We start from the raw sequence: 20,539 nt of genomic DNA, 5'->3' as shown, positions 1-20,539 counted from the left end.
GATTGGTGGTCATTGGCAAGGTGAGTGAGGCAGGTTTGTTTACCTATCTGGCCAAAGATCGTAAGCAACGCCCGGTGGGACAATGGCATCCTGATTTTTTGCATTGCCGTCATCATGTCCATAACATGGCACATGACATCACACTGACACGCCGCCGCGATCACAAGCGCGTCCAGTTGAGGAGCGCACACGCATGTACGTTGATCAAGCCGGTTAAACAAAAGGAGCGCAAATCCGCTAATCCTCGCCGCTGTGCATGGCGTCTCCGGGCGGCAGCGCTAATCCCGCGGGTCGGGCTCTGCGTCCACGAGGCCGACGTAGGCGCCACAAAATCCAGTCCAGTCGACAATTTGTGCGGAAAGCCCACTACCGAGACTACGATAGGAGATTCTTCCCTGGAATTTGAAAACTTTCCCTGGGAATGAATTTGTGGGAATAAAGGAGAAACGTACAAAATGGAATGTTGGCCCTCAACAATACAATACACTTGTAGCGTAGGTCCGAGCCATAAGACTGAAAAGTATATAGCGATGGAAAGGTTTCATATTGGTCGATGTCAAGATGTCCCAATCGCCAGAGAAAAAAAAGCTCAACGTAGCCACCGCTCACAGCTTGCACTCGGTGGGTGGACATGTTGGCACGCGAAAGAGAAACCAACACGCACGCACAATGTTGGAGCTTCATTAAAATCCTGACCAGATAAAAGAAAAAAGCTGAGCCGACTGCACTTGAACACACACTCAAGGTGAAAATGGAGAGTCCTGACTCAGCGACGGCCTGAACCTGGACACATCAGGTCACAGGGGAGTGTGTGTTTGTGTGTGTGTGTGTGTGTGTGGCAACTGGCCAGCATTTAGTCCCATGGCGAGTTGTGCAATTATTTGTCTAAGTGTGACCACAAACAAAGCTTCCTCAGCATTGCCGGTTGTGACTCCAGAGGCGGGCAATGTACCGAACCCTCCCGCGCCGAGTATCTCCGCCCTTTTCAAGCAACGACACTATGATCTCGTCCCAGCCAAAAGCTACGTTTTGACCAATGCGGAGATTAGCGTCGGCCGAGCGTATGCGCTTCTTCTCCGTGGCTCAGCCAAGGCTGGGGCATTTTGCGAACGCCGACGGCCATACGGCCGGGCATGTGCTCGTTTTCTCGTGTGGGGAGCCCCGAGTGGGCGGGACGAGCGCCAGCTCCTTTGCGTGATAGGACGGCCCCCTCAAAAGCAGCTGGAGCCGCCCAGGCAGGGGGCCAAGCGTGCCATGGATCTTCCTGCGGGGAGGCCGCATTTCGTACAGCACAAAGGCACGCTCGTATCCTAGTGGCCAAAAATGTCGGCATGGCCAGAGCGGGCCGGCCGATGACCCGCTTGCCGCGATTTTAAAAAGTCAACGTTTCCATTAGCCAGCTCTCATTTGCTCGTTGAGGCGCTTGGAAGAAGGCCAAAAGGTGATTGGCTGCTCGCAGAGCCAGCGGAAGTGGCCGAGCGCCGCCGCCTCTTTCAAGTTCCTGAGGACAGGCCGGGGCTTTTTTTTCCCTCTTCCCCTCCTGTGCTGAGCAGGCAGGGAAGGGGTGAGCAGTTACACCCAAAGGAAAGGAGGCCTTCCATGAGCACAGTGCCCGCACAAACACACACGTCTCTCTCCGACGACATCTCTCTTTGAAAAAGACCACATTGAATCAAGAACCCTTTGAAAAGTCAAATCTTGCCAACATTTGGGGTCTCAAAATTCACCCCAAATGGGGTTTCGAACAACCCGAATAAGACAGGTTAGCCTTTTTCACCTCATTTTGTGTCTCGAGAGCAAAAATAACACAAATATGTCCACAAGTCGGCACGGCTGAGATCAACGGTGGCCGTGGCGGAACTCAGACCTGTGGCACAACAGCAGGCATGTCATGGAAGAGCGATAGCAAAGCCACACTACTGCCAAGTGATGCCACTTAAATGGATGTGTTTTAAGGAACAAGTGCAAATAATGTCTGTGTGTGTTGCCGTTTCCATCGGGCCATTTCTGTGGCTTTGGCAACGGGTTATTCCTAATGTTACCCAAAGCGGAATTCTGAAATTGAATCTCAGTTCTTACTTGGAATAACTTGGCGTTGAACACAATTCAATCTTGTATCTATTCTTAGCTTGTTTAAAAAAAGATTGTGTTGAAAAACAATATATATATATATATATATATATTTAGGAAAAAATACATTGTAGAGCTGTCATTTTAATGTACCACATTTTTTAACATACCTGCAATCCCCCCCGCCACACACACAAGCCCATTAATGTGAACAAAACAGAGCCTTCCACAAAACACGCGCGCGCGTACACAAACATGGACACAAAACCACACTCGGCCACGACACTAAAACAACGTCAAACCCGTGCACACAAACCCGAAGACATGGGCACACAATCAAACACAGACACACAAACTTGAACATATACGACGGACGACACAAGCCAAACAAGCTGCAAAGGCAAAAGAAAAGCCCCAAAAAAGAATCGCAAAAAAAGCATAGCGGGGGAAATGTTGGGAGAGAAGGGAGGAGATTTGCACATGGAAACTTGGATGCCGACACACACACACACACACACACACACACACACACACACACACACACACACACACACACACACACACACACCCAGATGCAGCCCCCCTACCCAGGCAATCCAACCCGCTCGCCCACTGAGCCCACTGAGCCCAGGTCCAAGTGTCGTTGGTTTAAGATGTTGTGCCGTTACCTGTGAGGGCTGCCGTCACGCGGAGCAACAAGAAGAACAAAGTTGAAGCGTCCATCACCTTCTTCCTTTTCTTCTTCTACTCTTTGACGCTCTTTTGGCTTTTTCCGTTCAAGGTCCAAAGTGTTGGTAGCACTTCTCGTACTCTTCTTCCTCCCTTTTTCTTGTTTTCGGGTTTCGTCGTCCTCCTCTGTCACGCACACGCGCACTCGTTCGCGCTCTCTCATGCACGAGCCTGTTCGCCCCTTCTCTCTTTCTGCGCGAGGAGGGGGGCTGGCCTCGTGACGTCACAACGGGGGGGACTCAGGAGGTCGACGATATTGATGATTGTCAACTTGTTTCGACAGACAAATTTCGATTATGTTCATGCTAATTGGATCCAATATTTAATGTGCGCACGCGTGTCCGTCTACGTGTGATTTTAGTCAATTAACAACTTAAATTGATGGCGATTAGCGGTATGCGTGTGTGTGTGTGTGTTGTGTGCGCGCGTCTCACAAAGTCTCCTTTCACGTTCGCGCTCACGACGGCTCGGAGGCGACCCCTGCTGGACACCACACCGCGTACACATGCTGTATTCCAGCCAAGGATGTCCAAAGTCGGTCGGTCGGTCGGTCCTTCAGCGCCGCCGTCCTGCCTTATTTTTTCTTTCTTCCAATGAGCAAGGAAACGCGCAGGACAAGCAATCGGAGCTGGACATGCCTCCTGTTTTCTAATCATGTCCATTCTCCAACGGGAAACAAAATGTCCAATTCCTGCTTGAGGATGTTGAAAAGAAACCTACGGTCGATGCGAGGGAACTCCTGCAACTGCTGATATGCTTTTATTTACATATAGAACAAAGGGTCAAATCCAAAAAGAAAAACAGTCCAAAAGGGGCTCAATTGCATCTCAATGGCCAGACGTGGGCTTCGCTCCGGCTCCATCCGAGGACCTCAACCTCTGACCTTTAGGGCCACTGCCAAGGCCAATCCAACTGTACAGGTCAAAGGCCACGCTCAATTCAGCTCGTGTCGCTCGCAAAAGTCGGACAGCCGACGCCTCTCCGACTGGAAGGAACGAAAAGAAGGAAAAGAAATGTCATTTTGGTGCGGCTGTGGCCCAAATGGTATCCGGATGCAGTCTGAATCACATGCGGAACAGATCTGCTCCGGTTCCCTTCTCAGCCCAATCTGTAGCCATTCGGAGTCAGATCAATATCTGCTCTGAATCACTAGATAAGATATTGTGGCTCTCATCTACATCCCATGTGGATGGCGACATCACACAAGCTATGTTTTGATTTGCACACGCACGATGCCACTTGAATCCGTTTCAGTTTTGTGCTTGCGTCGTTCTGACATCATGACCTGTAACTGTGAGTACATGTTGAGATATGTCCTGGATATTTCCTCCAAACACTTTAGATGCTCTGCCACAGACTTCTCAAAGTGGTGAAGCAGAACTGCCCTACACACACACACAAACACACAATGAATGAGAAGCGGCGCGGGCAGACGGGCTGGTGTGGTGTGGTGTGGTGTGGTGGGGTGGGGCTGGGCACAGGTTCCCTACCTGTGTTGGCGGATGTCTTCAAAGAGCGAGGTGACGTGTCGCTCTTGCTCTTTGAGCGATAGGAGACTTTGGTCTTGGACCTTCTGCCAGCAGTCCTGCAAGAAATATACAGGTTGTCCGAAAGGGATCCAAAGATTGGACTGATCTAAAAGTGATCAAATGACAGACGTGATGCTGTTGGAGGTTTCTTTTGATGATGGCAAAAGCTTCTTTGATGCCAGAAGTCATGTCCAGCGACGGCTCCTCCCCTTCCGGAGACAGCTCTTCACGAGGCTCCATCTCCTCCTCGGGCGATGCACCTCCGGGCTTCCTCGGGGTCTCGCGTTGGTCAGTCAGGAAGCCTGCCTCCCTCGAGCAAACGAGATGCGGCGTTGACAATATGGCGAGCCTCCTTCAAAGCCAGCGCATTTGCAATGCGCCAAACAGACGCCAGCGAGCGTTGATGCGGCACGGCGGTGTCTTGCGAGGACAACATTTGTGCCTCCCCCTTTTAATTGAGGCCGCCAAATTTGAATACAATTACAAAATGAAGTGACACCTGAATCTAAAGCCGTTTGCTTCCTCTTCAAACAGGAAGTTTCATGCAAACAGATGTCTTCTCCAAAGTCCAAGCTCTCTTCCCCAAAGATCAGAGGCTCCGCACCGACACGAGCACCTCGCACTGCAATTGAAGGTTTCACTTTCTTTTCATGAGAATATCCAACCGCGACCTGCGCTCTGCGCTCTGCGCTCTTGCCTTGAAGCAGGCTCTCCAGAGTGCTCTCGCCAGAGACTTTCAATGGTGTCGAGCACGCATCTTGGTCAAAGAGGTTAGACGCCCATTTACTGCTCGGAGTCTGTTACGGTGTCAAGAATCAAAGACAAAAGTACAAAAAGAACAAAACGGAGGGCCAATGACATTTCTGATTTGAACAATCCATCCATCCATCTATCTATTTTCTGAACCGCTTTATCCCCCCCACGGGGGTCGCGGGCGTGCTGGAGCCTATCCCAGCCGTCATCGGGCAGCAGGCTGGGGACACCCTGAACTGGTTGCCAGGCAATCGCAGGGCACACAGAGATGAACCATCCGCACTCCCACTCACACCTAGGGGCAATTTGGAGTGCTCAATCGGCCTACCGAGCATGTTTTTGGGATGTGGGAGGAAAGCGGAGCACCCGGAGAAAAGATGACCAGCAATACTTGGCATGAGGATGTCGCCAAAAGATTACCGTGGCAACGGAGTCTTGGTCATCGCTGCTCGGGGACGACAGTGGAAGAACTGCACGCACGCGGATGACAGGCGGACGTTCATCAGCGGAGCGGCGAGCCGTGGCCATGGCAGATGAGAGGAGGTCAGACTTTGAAAGGACTGACCTTTCAAATTGCGGCTACATTTCTTGTTCCTGTATCTCCGGGCCGGCGGTCTTGTAGGCAAGGGAGAGGCCCAGGCTTGCTCGCTGGCGTCTTTGTGGCCTTCCTGCTTGCACAAAGCCACGAGTCAGTCAGCTGCTCCTGAAAATAAGCCAGCCCAAACGGGTCCACCGGGCGTCGGTGAGATGGCCCCACCTCTCTTGGAAAGACCCTCGCGACCGCCGCCTCCAGCTCTCCGAGCAGCTCGGGCTTGAAGAGCAGCTGGATTCTGCGGCCTTTGTTGTCCAGGTGCGTGATCGGAGACTTCAGATGGACACTGAGGATTGCCTGAGCCTTGCCTCCTTCTGGGAACAAAAACACTTGGAACCGTTCAGCTTGAGCTAACCTGCATCTGTGACACCTCCAAACACACCATCTTGCTGGAGATTCAGCTGGTACCGGTCCACATCTTCCTTGAGCAAATGCACAGAACCCCACAGGAAGCCCTGAAACAAACAAGGCACTCGCACGACACAAACGAGGCGCCACACCGTGGGAGTCACAACTACCTGAGGAAGGTCTACGAAAAAGCTGACGCACTGTGATCCGAGGTTGAAGTCCACCCAGAACTCATCCAATTTGTCATCTTTGGGCCCAAAGAGCTGAGGAAGAGGAGGCGGCAGAGTGAACACAGGCGCCTCAAATATGCCCCCCCCCGACACGCATCTGCGCTTGACCTCTGTGCTCTCCAGGAAGGCTCCCATGCACGGGAAGGTCCAAACCCTAACATTAAAAAACAATGGCAGTCAAGCGACCAGGTGGCAAATGCACTGGAGGGCAAATGCACCCCTGTCCCACCTTCTATAATTGCCTTGGCCATGGTTAACGAAGTTGAGGAACCGCCGACAATCCTTGGTGTCGCACGGGTCGAAGACGAGTCAGAGACAAATGGGTCAGAGACAAACGGGTCAGAGACAGACGGGACGGACGCACGGGAGAGCGTGCTTCGACACCGACCGTCTCAAAGTCCGCAGAGGTGATGAGACAGAACGCGCCGGCGATGTCCGAGCAGGAGAAGTACTCGTTGGCCCGCTGGACTCGCTCCTCCCTGGGAGTCATACGGCACAAAGCCTCTGATAGGCTCACCTGCAACCCGTAGTCTGCAACACAAGCGCGCCGCCGCTCAACTAGCACCAGATCCATTCTGAGGGAACGATGGGACGTCAGGCGGATCGCCGCTGGCTCGGGCTCGACTTGGATTCCCCCCAAAGCCGTTGGTTGGTTCGTTCGCAGCCTCTCCGGATTGGCGCCGGCTGACTCTGTCCACTTACCTCCGATTGTCCGAATGGTGGCCGCCACCGTCGGCCTGCGGACGCGCCCGGCGTCAGCCCAATGAGTCCGAGCATAGCGCGGCAATGTGCTTAGCTCCACAATAGTCACATTATCTGCAGCAGCATTCGCTCCGATTGGACGCGCCTCCTCTCATCCCGGCCCAAAGAATCCAGGATGCTGTTGAACGTTCTCGCCGCCTGACCGCAAAGACAAAAACAGCAGCAAACTACAGCGCCACCAAAGAGAGGAGAATCATCATGCGCGCTTACCTCCAGTCTGACATTGAAGTGAAGCTGCGATTCCAGCAGCGTGTGCAGAAGTTCCATAAGGGTCAAGGACAGTTCCAAGCCTGAAGGAGCAACAGACAGACAGAAATCAGAGGTCCTGCCACTTGAGCTCACAAGACCTATGGCGGGCGTGACCAACCTGGAAGACACGAGCGGCTCAGCAGCTAGAAGACAGAAGCACAAAAGCGTCACGGAAACACCCCTCGCCTTCCCATTGTGCAGCACCTCACCAGCAGGAAGTCGCAGAAGCGCTCGACCAGCAGTGTTTGAGCCGAGCTTTTCGGGGATCCGGAGGTGGCCAAGGCTTTCCGCAATGTTTGGAACCAAGACAGCACCTAAACCCAAACCGTGACATTGTGACACCGACTTGGAAGATATCCAATTTGTGACATGCGTGCGTGCCTTACTCGGTGTGTGATCCCGAGAGCGACCAGGGTTTCGTGGAGATCCCCGTTGTCCACCAGAATCTCCAAAGACTTCAAGACCACGCCCACTGGGCCAAAGTCAGATGAGCTTAGCCTCTGCGCGTCACAGGAAGGGAGGGATGATTTGATATTCTGACAATGTGCGCAAGGTGCGCAGGGCGTGGCCGTTACCTTGCGGACGAGCAGGTTTAGTTGGGTGAGTGTGCTCGGGCTCACGCCTTCGTCACAAAGCGCACGAGCCAATCCAGACGAGTCTCGGCGGGACAGATAGGCATCCATCTCCATCTGACAGACCTTTCAAGAGAGCCGTGGGCAGTGCGGTGACGTCGGACGGCAACAATGAGGCCAACAGGGAGCTTCAATTTTCAAAGTTTCTCCTTATTCAAAGCACCCGATTCTAACGATCATCTCGATCCTGATCATTTGAGTCAGGTGTGTCGGAAGAGGAAACGTCTGAAACAGGCTAGACAGCGACTCTCGAGGACCGGAGTTGATTTGACTGACGCCGCGCCAACCGCGCCGCCGCACTCCGGCAACGCGCTGTCTGTCGTCCTCATTGAAAACACCGGCTAGGAACACACATGTCACCAGGAGAGCTCGCTCGCTAGTTCGCTCGCTCGCTAGTTCGCTCGCTCACTGTTACCTTCTACTGTTACTGCACTTTCAGGTTTGCGCGCGGCATACACACAATACAACAATGAAATGAGAGACAAAGTCACGAGCAAGAGCTTGTCCCGCTTGCGGTTTCAATCTCAATTGATGAACAAAATGAACGCAAAGCAGTTCCATTCCATCACAGGCTCAATCCAAACCACTTTGACATTGACCGAACATAAAAGGCGTTCGCACGCAACTTACGAGATACAATGCAACCTAAGAAGTCGAAGAAATGCCATAAGAACGAACGATCGAATTAAGAAAGAACTGTACTGCTAGGTACGTACCATGCTGCGGAATCGGCGACGCTCGCCTCGCAGCTGCGGCTCGTTGGACTCGTCAGGCAGCAGGCAAGACGGACGGACATGGACAGACAGACACCGACAGACAGACACCGACAGACAGACAGACACTCACTTACTTTTTCGGTCTTCAACTTTTGATTGATTGATTTGTTATATCACCAGTTTGATGAACACTCAAGATACAAGCATATCTACAAACATCCCAGTGTAAAAGCAGTCGGAATTAGCCAGAGCTCCATTTCATCCGTTGTCCTCAGGACCTACAGAAGAACAGAGACAGGGCAGACAGACAGACAGACAGACAGACGTCGGTGCACGTATAGCTTGAAAAAGACAAGTGACTGAACGAGCAGCAGTCAAGGAAGCGCGCCAAAGCTCTGTTAAAGGATGCAAGCGCATTGTCAACGGGATGGATCTGCTCAAAGTTATCAAGAATTAGGGAGCAGGTACTGGGACAATCAAAAGACCCAGTACACTGCACTCCAGCTCCAGGCTCAATTTCAAAACATTGGAAAAACTTGCACAAGCATCCTCTTTCACAACACATTCACTTCGATTTTTACCTTATGATACATGTTCACATTATTGATTGACTGTAATGAAAAAACATTTCAATGAATATGCGAAAGAATACAATCTAAAATATCATGACTTCAATTCATTCATGTATATACTCGGTCATCAGTCGAGTGTGGTTGCCTGTAGTATTTTGAAGGTCCAGCGGGTGTCAGCAGTCAGCGACATATAGTATCATCGACACAGTGTCAATAGAGTTTGGCAACGTGTCGAAACGATACACCACACCTCATGGACCTTCACTACCTACAACCATCCTTCTTGGTGAAATAGTTTGGACTTTACAAAGTATCGGGCGTCAAACGGGGAGCCAAACAAAGTGTGCTCCCACCGCTGCCGCCGCACCTACTGCTTCATCATGATATTCTTGGTCAACATCATTTCATATTTTTAATTCAATGGCCAAGGAAACGTGAAATGAGATCTGGAGTCCAAATCAAAACTCAATGACAGTTTAAAACGCAGTCATCCAACATGAATACAACTTGGTTATTTCTCCTTTATTGTCTAAAGGAGTCTATTTGACTCAGGCTGAAATATAGATCCATTATAGACAGGTCATTTTGGTCTGACTTTAGACGAGACATTGAAGACTCCATCGGTTGGATGCCACTACGCTTATTGTGTTTCACAACTTGGAGTTTTACAGTGCACATTAATATCTATGTTTATAAGAGTGCATTCATGGGAATAGTCTGAGCAATAGTCTCAGTTCTCAGCTGTGTGATTGGCATGTTTCGAGAGGTTTTGCAAAGTGAACGCAACATTGTGACGCAACGTTCTCAGATTGGCACACACACACACACACACACACACACACACACACACACACACACACATACACACATACACACACTTTCTGTAATTGATGACTAATGACTTGTTTGTTTTGGGAGAAACATGCTTGTTTCCACAACATCCCTACGTGTTCTTCCCCTGGCTTTCTCTCTCTCTCTCTCTCTCTCTCTCTCTCTCTCTCTCTCTCTCTCTCTCTCTCTCTCTCTCTCTCTCTCTCTCTCTCTCTCTCTCTCGCTCACTCACTCACTCACTCACACACACACACACACACACACACACACACACACACACACACACACACACACACACACAGGGACAGACACAGACACACACACACCACACATACATACGGAGGTCCCTCCCCCAAGTGCGTGTTGAACGACGTCTCACCTTCTTTTTGGCTGCGATGGAATCGTCAGGCGAGTTGCAACGGCGCCAATCTTTGACCATCTTTTGAGGACTTTTGCAGTCTGGACTTGTTGCATACGCCAAGCCCTCAAGCACCTGAAAGCAACAGGAGGACCGGGACCAATTTTGACCTCAAGAACGGGACCGGGATCAGTTTGAGGATGTCTGGAGTGGAGGATCGCGAGGAGGCTGACTGCGTCTGCTCCTTTGGCATGAAGGCCACTTGGGACATCAACGACCCCAAACTCCCGCAGGTTGCTGGTTTTGCATCCTTTCTTTGCTTTTCTTCACTTTGTCACGATCGATTGAGCAAGATGGGATAGGAGACACGTGCCTTTCTTGCATCCAACTAATACAGAACTCTCGCCCCAAAACACCAAATTTGTCCAATTTTGTAAACCATAGAATCAGACATGACCTTCATGAATGTATTTATGACGCCGATTTCAAATCTGAGATGAACCGTTTAGAATATTTTCCTTTTGAGCTATATAAAGCTTGCGCGATACAAGTTTGACCGAGGGTTGTAATTCAGAGCTATGCCGTTTCAGAAATTGAACCCTTCATTCATCAATATTACCAAATCACACGATATTATTCACGTTGATATTTTTGGATTACGAAACCCGGATGATGTGGAGGACTAAAAACAAGGGCGGAACCCAAACCAGCGCCTAAAATTAATCTCGGAAGGTTTTCTTGCACCGCTGATTTTAAAAAATATATGTATTTGTCGAGCACTGTCACCAATATATCATTTTGATCAGAAAGAATCAAACAACCAATCTTTGCTATACAGTGACATATTGGAAAAGTCAAATCATCTGGTCAACAAAAACCTTTGCTCACATTATTATTATTATAAGTATTGTTATGGGCAACATAATACAAGTGATCATTATTGCAGAATTTAGAATACAATTTTGAATTCCAATCAATCATGGCATTTTCAGTGAAATGCTTAGGACACACTAAAAGAGTTTAGGAGGGTTGTGTGTGTGTGTGTGTGTGTGTGTTTTGGTTTCACTGGGAACAAAAATACAAGAACCAGTTTTTACTGTTGAAACAACAACCGTGAATGTGCATGCACACGCACGAACACAGCACACATGACTGATCGATATCTTTCAATAGAAAATGAAACATCTGCTCTTTGTCTGCATTTTTCTGGTCTCCTCTTTACGCGTTTGCATCAGTGAGTCAGTCTTTCAATCGAAAGCCTTTCACTGTCGTCCTCGTGTTATTGTTCTGTGTGTCAAATTCCTCTGGCTGTCGTGTGATGTCACTCTATGGAGTTATCAATGCTAATGACTGTTTGTAGGACACAAAGCAGTTTGACGCCTTTCAAGAGTGGACGGACGGCTACGTGCGTTACATCTACAGCGGTGAGAAAGTAGCAAATGTGATCTGGTTGAGCTAAGGCGCTACTAAGCGAATGGCCTTTTCAGCCGAGGACAAGAACGCGCAGCGCCACCTGTCGGGCTGGGCCATGAGGAACACCAACAACCACAACTGCCAAATCCTGAAGAAGTCGTGCTTGGGCGTGGTGGTTTGCGCTCGAGGCTGCGCGCTGACCGACGGCTCCCGACTTCAACTGCGGCCCGCCATCTGCGATAAAGCGCGGCAGAAGCAGCAAAGTAAGGCTCGCTCATCTTGTGCCAACGCCAGCTGAGTGTTGTCGTCGTCATGTTGCTCTCTCGTCGTCCGCTCCAGAGAAACTTTGTCCCAGTTGCAACGGTGCTCTGGAGCTTCTCCCATGTCGAGGGCACAGTGGGTACCCCGTCACCAACTTCTGGAGGGTGGACGGAAAAGCCATCTTCTTTCAGGTGTGTGTGTGTGTGTGTGTGTGTGTGTGTGTGTGTGTGTGTGTGTGGTACTCATGTTCTCCAATGAGCAAATCAGATCCTGCTCCAGTGTGAGCTGCACATTTCCTAGCTGACGGGAAAGCCAAATCTCTCTTTGGGTCCAAATTTCAACTGATCTGTCTGTCGCTGGTTTGGCTTCTCTTAATGCATCGCATCGCCACGCTTCTTCAGGCCAAAGGGGTTCACGACCACCCCAGACCAGAGTCCAAGTCTGAGACAGAGGCTAGAAGAAGTTCGGTAAAAAGACGAGTTAGCTCGCCGCCGTTTGCACCCAAAAGACGTCTCGTGGAGTCCCAGGTAGATGAAAATAAGCACCGAGCCCCTCCACCAAAGAGTTGTTGATGCTTACTATGGTGTTGCCGCTGTGGTTTCAGGCTCTCGGCCCCGCCCTACTTTCGTGCGTGGAGTCTGCAGACCGGATTTCCTTTATTGAGCCGAGCTTCCCTCAGCATTACCCGGCATTCCAAAGTACGGATCCCTACTACAACCCCCACCACCACCACCACCATCACCACAATGCGCTGGGAGAGAATTCGGCCACCCTGCAAAAGACAGCCAGTCCCAGACTCTATGTGGGTCGAAGCGGCTATGAGTTCCAAGGCTACCTGACCTCACCGTCTTATCCTCTCACCTCAGAACTCTGCGATCCGAGGTCAGTCTTTACAGCAGGCGCATCCTGGCGCTGTCAAGGGGCTAAGGCCAAAGTTAACTTTTGCAGGGTGACTCCGGTTCTCAGTGGTCCCCCGTCCTCGGCGTCCGCTCCCATCTCCACGTCCTCCTCGACCTTCGATCCGCCACTGCCAAAAGCGGGCTGGAAGGATCTCCTGAAGACTTCCGCTCCCTACGCCGACAACCCCCATTATTACAGTTCGGACTATCAGTGCCGCTACCCGGGAAACCCCCCAGCTTCTCCGGCAGCGCTGCAGACCATCATCACCACCACGACCAAAGTCAGTTGACTCTTATACTCAAACAGCTTTCACATCTGTAGTCAGAGTAGATTTCTTTATTAGTCCACAGTTCGGAGTGTATCAAACAGCTCTGTGTCCCACCGCTGTGAAGATAGACATTTGCTCCATGTCAAGTCGACAATGTGACTTTTTTGGAGACGTCCTCGAAAACTTAGATCCTTGTTGAGAATGCATCAAACATTGTCGTGTCCTCCAAGAGTCAGTGGACTTGTAGCATGTCAATGTGGATATAAGATACGTGTTTAACCTGTTGAAAGATCTGCTGACATGTGGCTGACCGAGCTGTTGGTCCTCAGGTGTCGTATCAGCCGTGTCCGAAGGGCGCCGCCTACCAGTCGTGCCCCAAAGTTCAGTCGGGGCTCACCGGCTGCTCGTCCCTGCCGGACGAGTCGTCGTCAGCGTACTCGGCCCAAGTCAAGGTGACGGACGAGTCGGGCGGAGTCATCAAGTCTCTTTCATTTCAGCCCGAAGTGGTGCAGACCAAAACGGAGCGGGCCGACGCCTACGACTATCGCTACGGCTACGGCAACACGTTCCGCTACGACGACTACTGATCTCGCTACCTTCCCGTGGCGACTCAGATGGCCACGGCAACCTTTGGGGAAGTCACGTTTGCTTTTGAGCTCCCCAAGTCAAGAAAAACATTTCATCCTGGAGACAAAAGTGTAGCCGTGATATTTTGCTCTTCGGACTCATCAGACGGATTTCCAATGTCTTGATTGAATTGATCAACCACTTCCTTTCATTTCCTGTGAGCGGCCAGCTTGTCAATCATCAAAAGACATGTCAAGCCTCATGCAGTATGTCCTTTGTCTTATTTAATAATCAGCAAATGATTTTCTCACTAACATCATGACACACACGTGAGCACACGCACGCGCACATGTGCACACAACACGCGCACAGGCACGCATGCATGAACACACATTGTGTTGTCTTGGACCTTTCAAATGAAGACAAGGAGAATGTGAGTCAAGTGCTTGTCCCAGAAGCGTGTGCACCATAAACTATTAGGATGAGAATGTGTGTGTGGGTAATGTAATAAATGTGTGAGGACAGGAAGCGTTTGCTTCTGTCACTAAGATCCATCCGTCTCCTCAGAATACACACACACACGTTGAAGGTGAGGTAAAGGTGATAGGAGAGAAGGTCAGCGGGAGGCCAAGTGAAGGAGGGATGTCGGCCAGGTGCGGGCAGGAGAAAAAGCCGCCTTGTGTTTTTAGTTTGAAGTCAACCAGCATGCGGCAAGACGTCCACCTGGAAGACGCACGCGCACACGCAAGTGTGTCTGAGCCGAAATTCGATCCTTTCTGCAACACGTTCTTCTTATCTTCGCATCTTCTCGTCTGCTGATTTTCATCGGGGACTATTCACACGCAAATCTTCTCGCTTAAGTAAATCATCAACTGCCTCGTGTTGGTCGCTTTGGCATCGGTACCGTTTCCATCATCTTCGTCGATAATTTGTCATTTGGTTTGGATGGCAGAGTTATGGACAAAGCGATATGGAGCAGAACTCCTGTGGCCCCCCTCGCCACGCCTCGTCTGACGCCCCCCCCCCCCCCCCCTCCGACTGGCTGGACCAGTTTTGGTTGTAATCGTGTCATCAGTGCGTATCAGAGTGTCTCATCAGCGTCTCATCACGTAGACGTCCAGAACCAGTACCAGCATGATGGCGCTTTTCATCTTCCTCTCTCAACTTGGGTGCCAACATCAACAAGACACACTCGCATCAAAGACGCACACATACACACACACACACACAGACACACACACACTGTGCTGTGTGTGTGTGCGTGTGTGCGTGAGAAACGTTCACACCCCGAGGTCACATTAAGGACGCACAGCAAGAACAAGAGGTGGGCCCAGGTGGTCGAGTCCAGCCGTGAGAGGGGACAGCCGCAGCCTCCCAGTAAGCGTCCAGCTTGTGCTTCGGGTGCCAACGGCCATTTAGGCAAGGAAGGCAGCCTGCTTGCCTCACTGTAATCACTGCGACTTGGAGAAGCTCGGAGTATCAACACGTACAAGCGGCCTACCACCTTGCTGCTGCCCGGCCCGGCCCCGCCCGGCCCGGCCTCGGTGGAACCGCCAGCATTCCCCAGGTTAACATCCAACTGAACGCTCAGCTGACAAGGATCAAGCCTCTGGCCATTTCATGCCTGCCCCCCCCCCCCCCCGGCTGGTCGAGGCAGGAACGACACTAGACACGATTGGTGACGACGACGACCTCGAGGAGCACAAGCAATGCTGCCAGGCCTTGTTTGAGATCTTGTCTTTGCCTCAATTGGTATTGGAACCCAGTCCTGATCTAGGCCGGTGTGTGCGTGCGTGTTATGACAGAACAGGAAGTTAGCGGCTGACTGAAGAAGAATGAAGTCGGTTTATGTTGAAGTTTATCTTTGATGAGAGCTCAGGACAGGACAGGTCTGAGCATGACACATGCGCGCGCGCGCACGCACGCACACACACACACGCGCTGATCTTCACCCACCTGAAGAAGCGAGGTCACATGGTGTGACAGCAGGAAGCTGCTGAACTCACCTGCGTCTGCAAACTGTGTCACATGATGGATGTCGTGCGTGTCACGTTCACTGACCCGTGCCGGGAATACGAGATAGGCAACTTGCATCATGCGACGCCCGCGGTCACCTGACGGAAGAGTTCCGCCCACAGTATACCACAAATATTTCAAGAAGTCCGACGCCTACCTGGGAGCATGACGTCACCTGTTCTCGCCTGTTAGCTGACGAGTGACACAGCGAGGAAACGAGATGATGAATGACTCCTACGATTGGCGAGTCGTCTTTCAAATTTTTGAAAGGTGCAATGAGGGTGGGCGCCACTGAAATCACGCCACGTTGGCCGACCGTCCGGCTCCGTTCCACCGACCGACCACCGAGTGGCGAACGGCTCGGCTCGCCGGCTCGCCATTTTACCAATCTCATTGGGAGAAATTTGACTCGTGGTGGCGACGGGACTGCCGAGATGAAAGCCTCTTAAGTGGTTTTGATGTTTGGCAGAGGAGGTGAGCAGGTGGCGACCATGTTGGGCCAAGCAGGCCTGATGAAAGGCAGCCCAGCTCAAGTGCAGCGGTGGGCTTTTTCCGCCACCGCTCAAGTTGGCAACAGCTGAGCTCCATGACATCGCCGCAACACTTGAGGAGCTCCACAAAAATTGATGAAGGGGCCATGTCGTCTTTCTTGCTAAATGGGCTTCAGTTTGAAAAGATTTGCCACCAGAGCGCTTAGCATCAATTCGGCTCCAGCACCTCTAAATGAAATCCTAGCAGCCTTAACATTTGGCAGATTTGTTTTCACTTTTAGCTTAAATGCAAAGAGACATCCATCCCTTGCATAAGCGGTGACAACAAAAACAGGCCCTCCACAAATCATTGAACGTGCCCGAGCGATCCTTTCTGACGCTCTGCGCAGAGCAGTAAGGCGCCGCCTAGCTGCAGTTCAACTACAGTACAGGTAAGCCACAGTAGGGTGAAACTCTTGTGAAAACTCTTGAGCCACCTCAATGCGCTCATCAAATGCAGGAGGTGAACAAATATTGGCAGAGTCGTCCGGTCCGGACATTTCTCCAATGGAAAGCAAAAGTGAAAAGGACACAGTGACACAGAGTAAACGCCAGCAGGGGACAGCAGAGAGCAGCGCTTGCAATGCATCTCGACGTCTGCTGAGACTGTCTGTCAACATTTGAGACTCGGGCGGGCATTTGTGTCCAATGTCACGCGCATGACCGGAAGGAACTCTTCTTGGAAACGCTCGATTTCATACAACTGCAATCATTCTTCAAAGTCCAGGTGAACGTGACGACGACGACTACTATGCTACAAATATTAGTCAGCTTCAATACTTGAAATTTCAGGAGCAAATTGTCTTCCTCGCCGGACGACAGCTTCCTGACAAACAGGGCCAAATATTGCACTGATCCTTTTCCTCATTGTAGACGTTGACAAATACACATTTCAACAATAGCCAATGTTATGGTGGCATTCAGCCGGCGAGGCGAGTCTTAAAGTGAGTTTGATGCCAGAGTTGCAAGCAGCACCATGTGCTCGGGCTCAAAAGAGCACTTAGTCCTCATCTGTCTGGGAAAGAGTAACCAATTCAACTGCTATCTGCAGTTTATCAATACATGCCAGCCCATTTTCAAAAAGGGGCTGGAGAACACAGATGGAAAGTCAAACCCGTAACCCAAAGTGGAATGGGAGGAACCGACGAGCCACCGGCGGCTATCTTAGGTTGCCAATCGCCCAAAGTGAATATATCGATGTTCTTTTGACTCCGCAGCAAAAATGAAGACACGCACTTGTAGCGCAAAGTTGGGGAAAAGCCTCACACGCACAATGTCATGTGCATGAGCACCAGGGAAATATGAATGCTAACTTTACGGAAAGTTCACCGCTACAGGTTTCCGGGCTTTTGTTGCCACCGTTTTCCTTTACTTGAAGGCTGTTCACATTGAATTAGGTAAAGCTAAAGATGACGCGGGTGAAGGCGACGCGGTTGTCAAGCAAAGCAAACAGGGAATCCCCAAAGACGAGGCGGGCTGGCGTCACGAGGCGAAGGCGGCGCAGGTGAGTCTGCTGAGATTCTCTCTTTAGAGCAACGAGATACCCACGCCTTCCGGCTGAAGGATCCGACTGCGGATGGACGGACTAACTCGGAGCCCTTGAGCCTGCGGACAAAACCGGCGTCGGCTAAGACATGGGCTGCTTGGGAGGGAAGACGGACGAAGAGCGACTGGATGAGAAAGTCAAGCGAGAAGCCAACAAAAAGATCGAGAGACAACTGCAGAAAGAACGCCAAGCTTATAAAGCCACTCACAGACTACTACTGCTCGGTCTGTCTGTCTGTCTGTCTGTCTGTCTGTCTGTGTCTTTCCTCACGTCCTCTCTGTCTCGCGTGCGTGTGCAGGAGCAGGCGAGTCTGGTAAGAGCACCATTGTCAAGCAGATGAGGATCCTCCATGTTGATGGTTTCAATGCTGAGTAAGTCCCATTCAAGGTGCTTTTACTGACTGCTTGCTCCTTTGGGCAATTGTGCCACAAGGTTCTTCCTCTCAACTTCAGGTCTCAAACAATGTAGTCTTCAACCACAGACAAGAGTCCAGTCGGCTCCGTTCAACTTTTGCGCACAACTTGGCTGATGTCTCTCACAAGCAAAATGATTGTTTTCTCTTCTCTAGAGAGAAGCAGCAGAAGATTCAAGACATCAGGAAGAATGTCAAGGATGCCATCGTGGTGGGTCACTTGACCCGCGATCAAATGACCTACTGAGTGACTGCACACATTTTGATGCGCGTGCGTGTGTGTGTGTGTGTGTGTGTGTGTGTGTGTGTCAGACCATCGTGTCAGCCATGAGCATGTTGACTCCGCCCATGCCTCTCGGTGACCCTGGCAACCAGTTCAGAGTCGACCACATCAAGGGCATCGCACCGCTGTCTGACTTTGAATACACAGAGGTAACAATCGCACGCACGCGTGCACGCACGATGGTGCCAAGCTGAAGGCATCTGGAGACTTCTTGTTTGTTGTTGCCATGTTAATGAGCTGATGAAATGAGACATCTTGGGAGTAAGATCACAAAAGACAATACGCCTAGAAGTGTTGGTGTCACCTGTGGCCTCGTTATTTGAACAGGACACAAAAAGACACGACAGGCACGCACACACAAATAACTGATGCTACTTGGTCTCTCTTAGGAGTTTTTTGAGCACGCTCATAAGCTTTGGGAGGACGAGGGCGTCAAGGCGTGCTATGAACGTGCCAACGAGTACCAGCTGATTGACTGCGCTCAGTAGTAAAACACACACACACACACACACACTAAGCCTTGAGTAAATGCTGAGCTTCACCCTCAACCTGTGTGTATGCACCAAAGCTTCTTGGACCGTTTGGACTGTGTGAGAAGGGCCGACTACACCCCGACTGACCAGGTAAGCAAAGTAAGCCACCAACGCTAAGCTGTTATTGGTCCTTGCTGCTAGGCAGACTCAGTCTGGTCTTCTCCTCAAGGATTTGTTGCGGTGCCGAGTTCTGACGTCAGGGATTTTCGAAACTAGGTTTCAAGTGGACAAGGTCAACTTTCAGTGAGTGTCCCTGGCCCCGCCCTTTCTGCCCACATCAATCAACCAACCAACCAACCAACCAACCAACTTATGCTTTATGCTTGTGCGTGTCCTGTAGCATGTTTGATGTGGGAGGACAGAGGGATGAACGCCGCAAGTGGATTCAGTGTTTCAATGGTAAGGGATTCACGTGTGGCCTGGTGGCCGGCCAGCCGGCCGATCGCACTCCCCAGTCCTACCCGAGTGTCTTTGTTTGATTGGTCAGACGTGACAGCCATTATCTTCGTGGCCGCGAGCAGCAGCTACAACATGGTGATCCGAGAAGATAACTCCACCAATCGGCTCCAAGAATCTCTGGACCTCTTCAAATCCATTTGGACCAACAGGTTCTTCTCCGTCGGCCTCGCCCGGTCCCCCGTCGGCTCTCGTTTACGTCGCGATTGACCGCAGGTTTTTGAAGACCATCTCGGTCATCTTGTTCCTCAACAAGCAAGATGTGCTGGCTGACAAAATATTGGCAGGCAAATCCAAACTGCAGGATTATTTCCCAGAGTACTCCAAGTACACACTTCCCGCTGATGGTAACACGCCCTTCCCGCCTGCACGCACGCGCGCACATACACGGGATGGCACTTCCACTTGTTGGTGTGCGTTTGCAGCCGTTCCAGATTCGGGTGAAGACGTGAGGGTGAGCACAGCCAAATTCTTCATCAGAGACGAGTTTCTGGTGAGCAAACAAATGTTGGAATCCCAATAGGAGGCCTCATCTCACTTGAATGCGTGCATTTGTGTGTGCGTGGCAGAGAATCAGCACGGCCAGCGGCGACGGCAAGCATTATTGCTATCCGCATTTCACTTGTGCGGTGGACACGGAAAACATCCGTCGCGTGTTCAACGACTGCCGAGACATCATCCAGCGCATGCACCTGCGGCAGTATGAGCTCCTTTGATGGCTTGCCAGCCTCCCTCTCGCTAACCCCGCCCACTCCCTGAACGTAGCTAGTGTGAAAAATGCTTGCCACTCAGCTTTGTCTAGCGCCTGCTTGCACGGACGCAGCAGCAGCAGCAGCAGGCTCCACCGTTGCTACGCTCAGCTCGGAGTGAAATAAAAGCAGCTGCGCTTCTTGAGTCCTTGTGTGTGTGTGTGTTTTTCAAAGTGCGCTGCTTCACTTGAACTTCACACGCCGACTCGTCTCTCAAAAAGTCCACGTGAACAA

The 20,539-nt window shown here is 51.0% G+C and overlaps 4 protein-coding genes across 19 annotated transcripts in view; 2 read left to right on the top strand and 2 right to left on the bottom strand.

The window, feature by feature from the left end:
- The window catches only part of LOC147041404 (receptor-type tyrosine-protein phosphatase mu-like), a 29,148-nt gene extending 26,102 nt beyond the window's left edge, over window positions 1–3,046 (bottom strand). For 5 of the 7 annotated variants that reach the window (XM_085939061.1, XM_085939062.1, XM_085939063.1 and 2 more), the window contains exon 1: window positions 2,797–3,046. In XM_085939061.1, coding sequence (XP_085795187.1) covers window positions 2,797–2,962 — 166 coding nt within the window. In that variant the 5' untranslated portion in view covers window positions 2,963–3,046. Of the gene's footprint in view, window positions 1–2,738 lie in introns of all 7 variants that reach the window. The other 2 variants (XM_085939066.1, XM_085939068.1) reach the window with 1 other exon arrangement.
- Window positions 3,047–3,536: 490 nt separating this feature from the next.
- On the bottom strand, window positions 3,537–8,824 carry sycp2l (synaptonemal complex protein 2-like). Of its 6 annotated transcripts, none has more exons than XM_085939742.1 (22): window positions 8,611–8,824; window positions 7,838–7,960; window positions 7,649–7,762; window positions 7,472–7,576; window positions 7,381–7,405; window positions 7,224–7,303; window positions 7,063–7,151; window positions 6,954–6,988; window positions 6,640–6,782; window positions 6,481–6,533; window positions 6,360–6,405; window positions 6,192–6,284; window positions 6,056–6,128; window positions 5,839–6,002; window positions 5,665–5,749; window positions 5,502–5,551; window positions 5,026–5,125; window positions 4,828–4,950; window positions 4,458–4,630; window positions 4,290–4,384; window positions 4,031–4,184; window positions 3,537–3,784 (listed from the first exon to the last, which is right to left on the bottom strand). In XM_085939742.1, exons 1-22 carry the CDS (start codon window positions 8,611–8,613, stop codon window positions 3,734–3,736), a joined length of 1,977 nt encoding a protein of 658 aa, XP_085795868.1. In that variant the 5' UTR covers window positions 8,614–8,824; the 3' UTR covers window positions 3,537–3,733. The 6 variants fall into 6 exon arrangements, with proteins under 6 accessions (XP_085795868.1, XP_085795863.1, XP_085795869.1 ...); XM_085939737.1 differs by having other exon boundaries at window positions 5,647–5,749; window positions 8,611–8,818; XM_085939743.1 differs by having other exon boundaries at window positions 4,085–4,184; window positions 5,647–5,749; window positions 8,611–8,818.
- Window positions 8,825–10,297: 1,473 nt separating this feature from the next.
- On the top strand, window positions 10,298–14,049 carry gcm2 (GCM transcription factor 2). Of its 2 annotated transcripts, none has more exons than XM_085939682.1 (8): window positions 10,298–10,664; window positions 11,732–11,795; window positions 11,859–12,047; window positions 12,124–12,236; window positions 12,447–12,572; window positions 12,650–12,927; window positions 12,994–13,225; window positions 13,711–14,049. In XM_085939682.1, the coding sequence occupies exons 1-8, from the start codon at window positions 10,572–10,574 to the stop codon at window positions 13,798–13,800; spliced, it is 1,185 nt and encodes a 394-aa protein (XP_085795808.1). In that variant the 5' UTR covers window positions 10,298–10,571; the 3' UTR covers window positions 13,801–14,049. The 2 variants fall into 2 exon arrangements, with proteins under 2 accessions (XP_085795808.1, XP_085795807.1); XM_085939681.1 differs by having other exon boundaries at window positions 10,300–10,664; window positions 13,543–14,049.
- A 2,882-nt stretch (window positions 14,050–16,931) lies between these two features.
- Window positions 16,932–20,355, top strand: LOC147041401 (guanine nucleotide-binding protein G(olf) subunit alpha-like). Of its 4 annotated transcripts, none has more exons than XM_085938817.1 (13): window positions 16,932–17,053; window positions 17,724–18,096; window positions 18,171–18,243; window positions 18,441–18,495; window positions 18,597–18,716; window positions 18,957–19,054; window positions 19,136–19,190; window positions 19,270–19,343; window positions 19,441–19,499; window positions 19,588–19,708; window positions 19,773–19,903; window positions 19,982–20,049; window positions 20,126–20,355. In XM_085938817.1, exons 2-13 carry the CDS (start codon window positions 17,961–17,963, stop codon window positions 20,270–20,272), a joined length of 1,137 nt encoding a protein of 378 aa, XP_085794943.1. In that variant the 5' UTR covers window positions 16,932–17,053; window positions 17,724–17,960; the 3' UTR covers window positions 20,273–20,355. The 4 variants fall into 4 exon arrangements, with proteins under 4 accessions (XP_085794943.1, XP_085794944.1, XP_085794942.1 ...); XM_085938818.1 differs by having other exon boundaries at window positions 19,136–19,199; window positions 19,982–20,010; XM_085938816.1 differs by having other exon boundaries at window positions 19,136–19,199.
- The last annotated feature ends 184 nt before the right edge of the window (window positions 20,356–20,539 follow it).

The sequence above is a fragment of the Syngnathus leptorhynchus genome, chromosome 19, assembly GCF_054491065.1.
Source record: "Syngnathus leptorhynchus isolate UIUO chromosome 19, UIUO_Slep, whole genome shotgun sequence".
In the NCBI taxonomy this organism is placed as follows: domain Eukaryota; kingdom Metazoa; phylum Chordata; class Actinopteri; order Syngnathiformes; family Syngnathidae; genus Syngnathus; species Syngnathus leptorhynchus.
This window is presented reverse-complemented; position numbering and strand designations above follow the sequence as displayed.

What these genes read in the sequence shown, in the direction of transcription:
- sycp2l (XM_085939737.1), bottom strand. An exon ending in CTCTCGGGATCACACACCGA is followed by an intron (nt 7,577 to 7,648) that starts GTAAGGCACGCA and finishes GTTTGGGTTTAG; the next exon opens with GTGCTGTCTTGGTTCCAAAC. An exon ending in GGCCAAGGCAATTATAGAAG is followed by an intron (nt 6,406 to 6,480) that starts GTGGGACAGGGG and finishes TTTTAATGTTAG; the next exon opens with GGTTTGGACCTTCCCGTGCA.
- gcm2 (XM_085939681.1), top strand. Translation starts at nt 10,572, where the DNA reads ATGTCTGGAGTGGAGGATCGCGAGGAGGCTGACTGCGTCTGCTCCTTT. An exon ending in GACGTCTCGTGGAGTCCCAG is followed by an intron (nt 12,573 to 12,649) that starts GTAGATGAAAAT and finishes CTGTGGTTTCAG; the next exon opens with GCTCTCGGCCCCGCCCTACT. An exon ending in TCATCACCACCACGACCAAA is followed by an intron (nt 13,226 to 13,542) that starts GTCAGTTGACTC and finishes GTTGGTCCTCAG; the next exon opens with GTGTCGTATCAGCCGTGTCC.
- LOC147041401 (XM_085938815.1), top strand. Translation starts at nt 17,961, where the DNA reads ATGGGCTGCTTGGGAGGGAAGACGGACGAAGAGCGACTGGATGAGAAA. An exon ending in GTTGATGGTTTCAATGCTGA is followed by an intron (nt 18,244 to 18,440) that starts GTAAGTCCCATT and finishes TCTCTTCTCTAG; the next exon opens with AGAGAAGCAGCAGAAGATTC. An exon ending in ATGTCAAGGATGCCATCGTG is followed by an intron (nt 18,496 to 18,596) that starts GTGGGTCACTTG and finishes TGTGTGTGTCAG; the next exon opens with ACCATCGTGTCAGCCATGAG.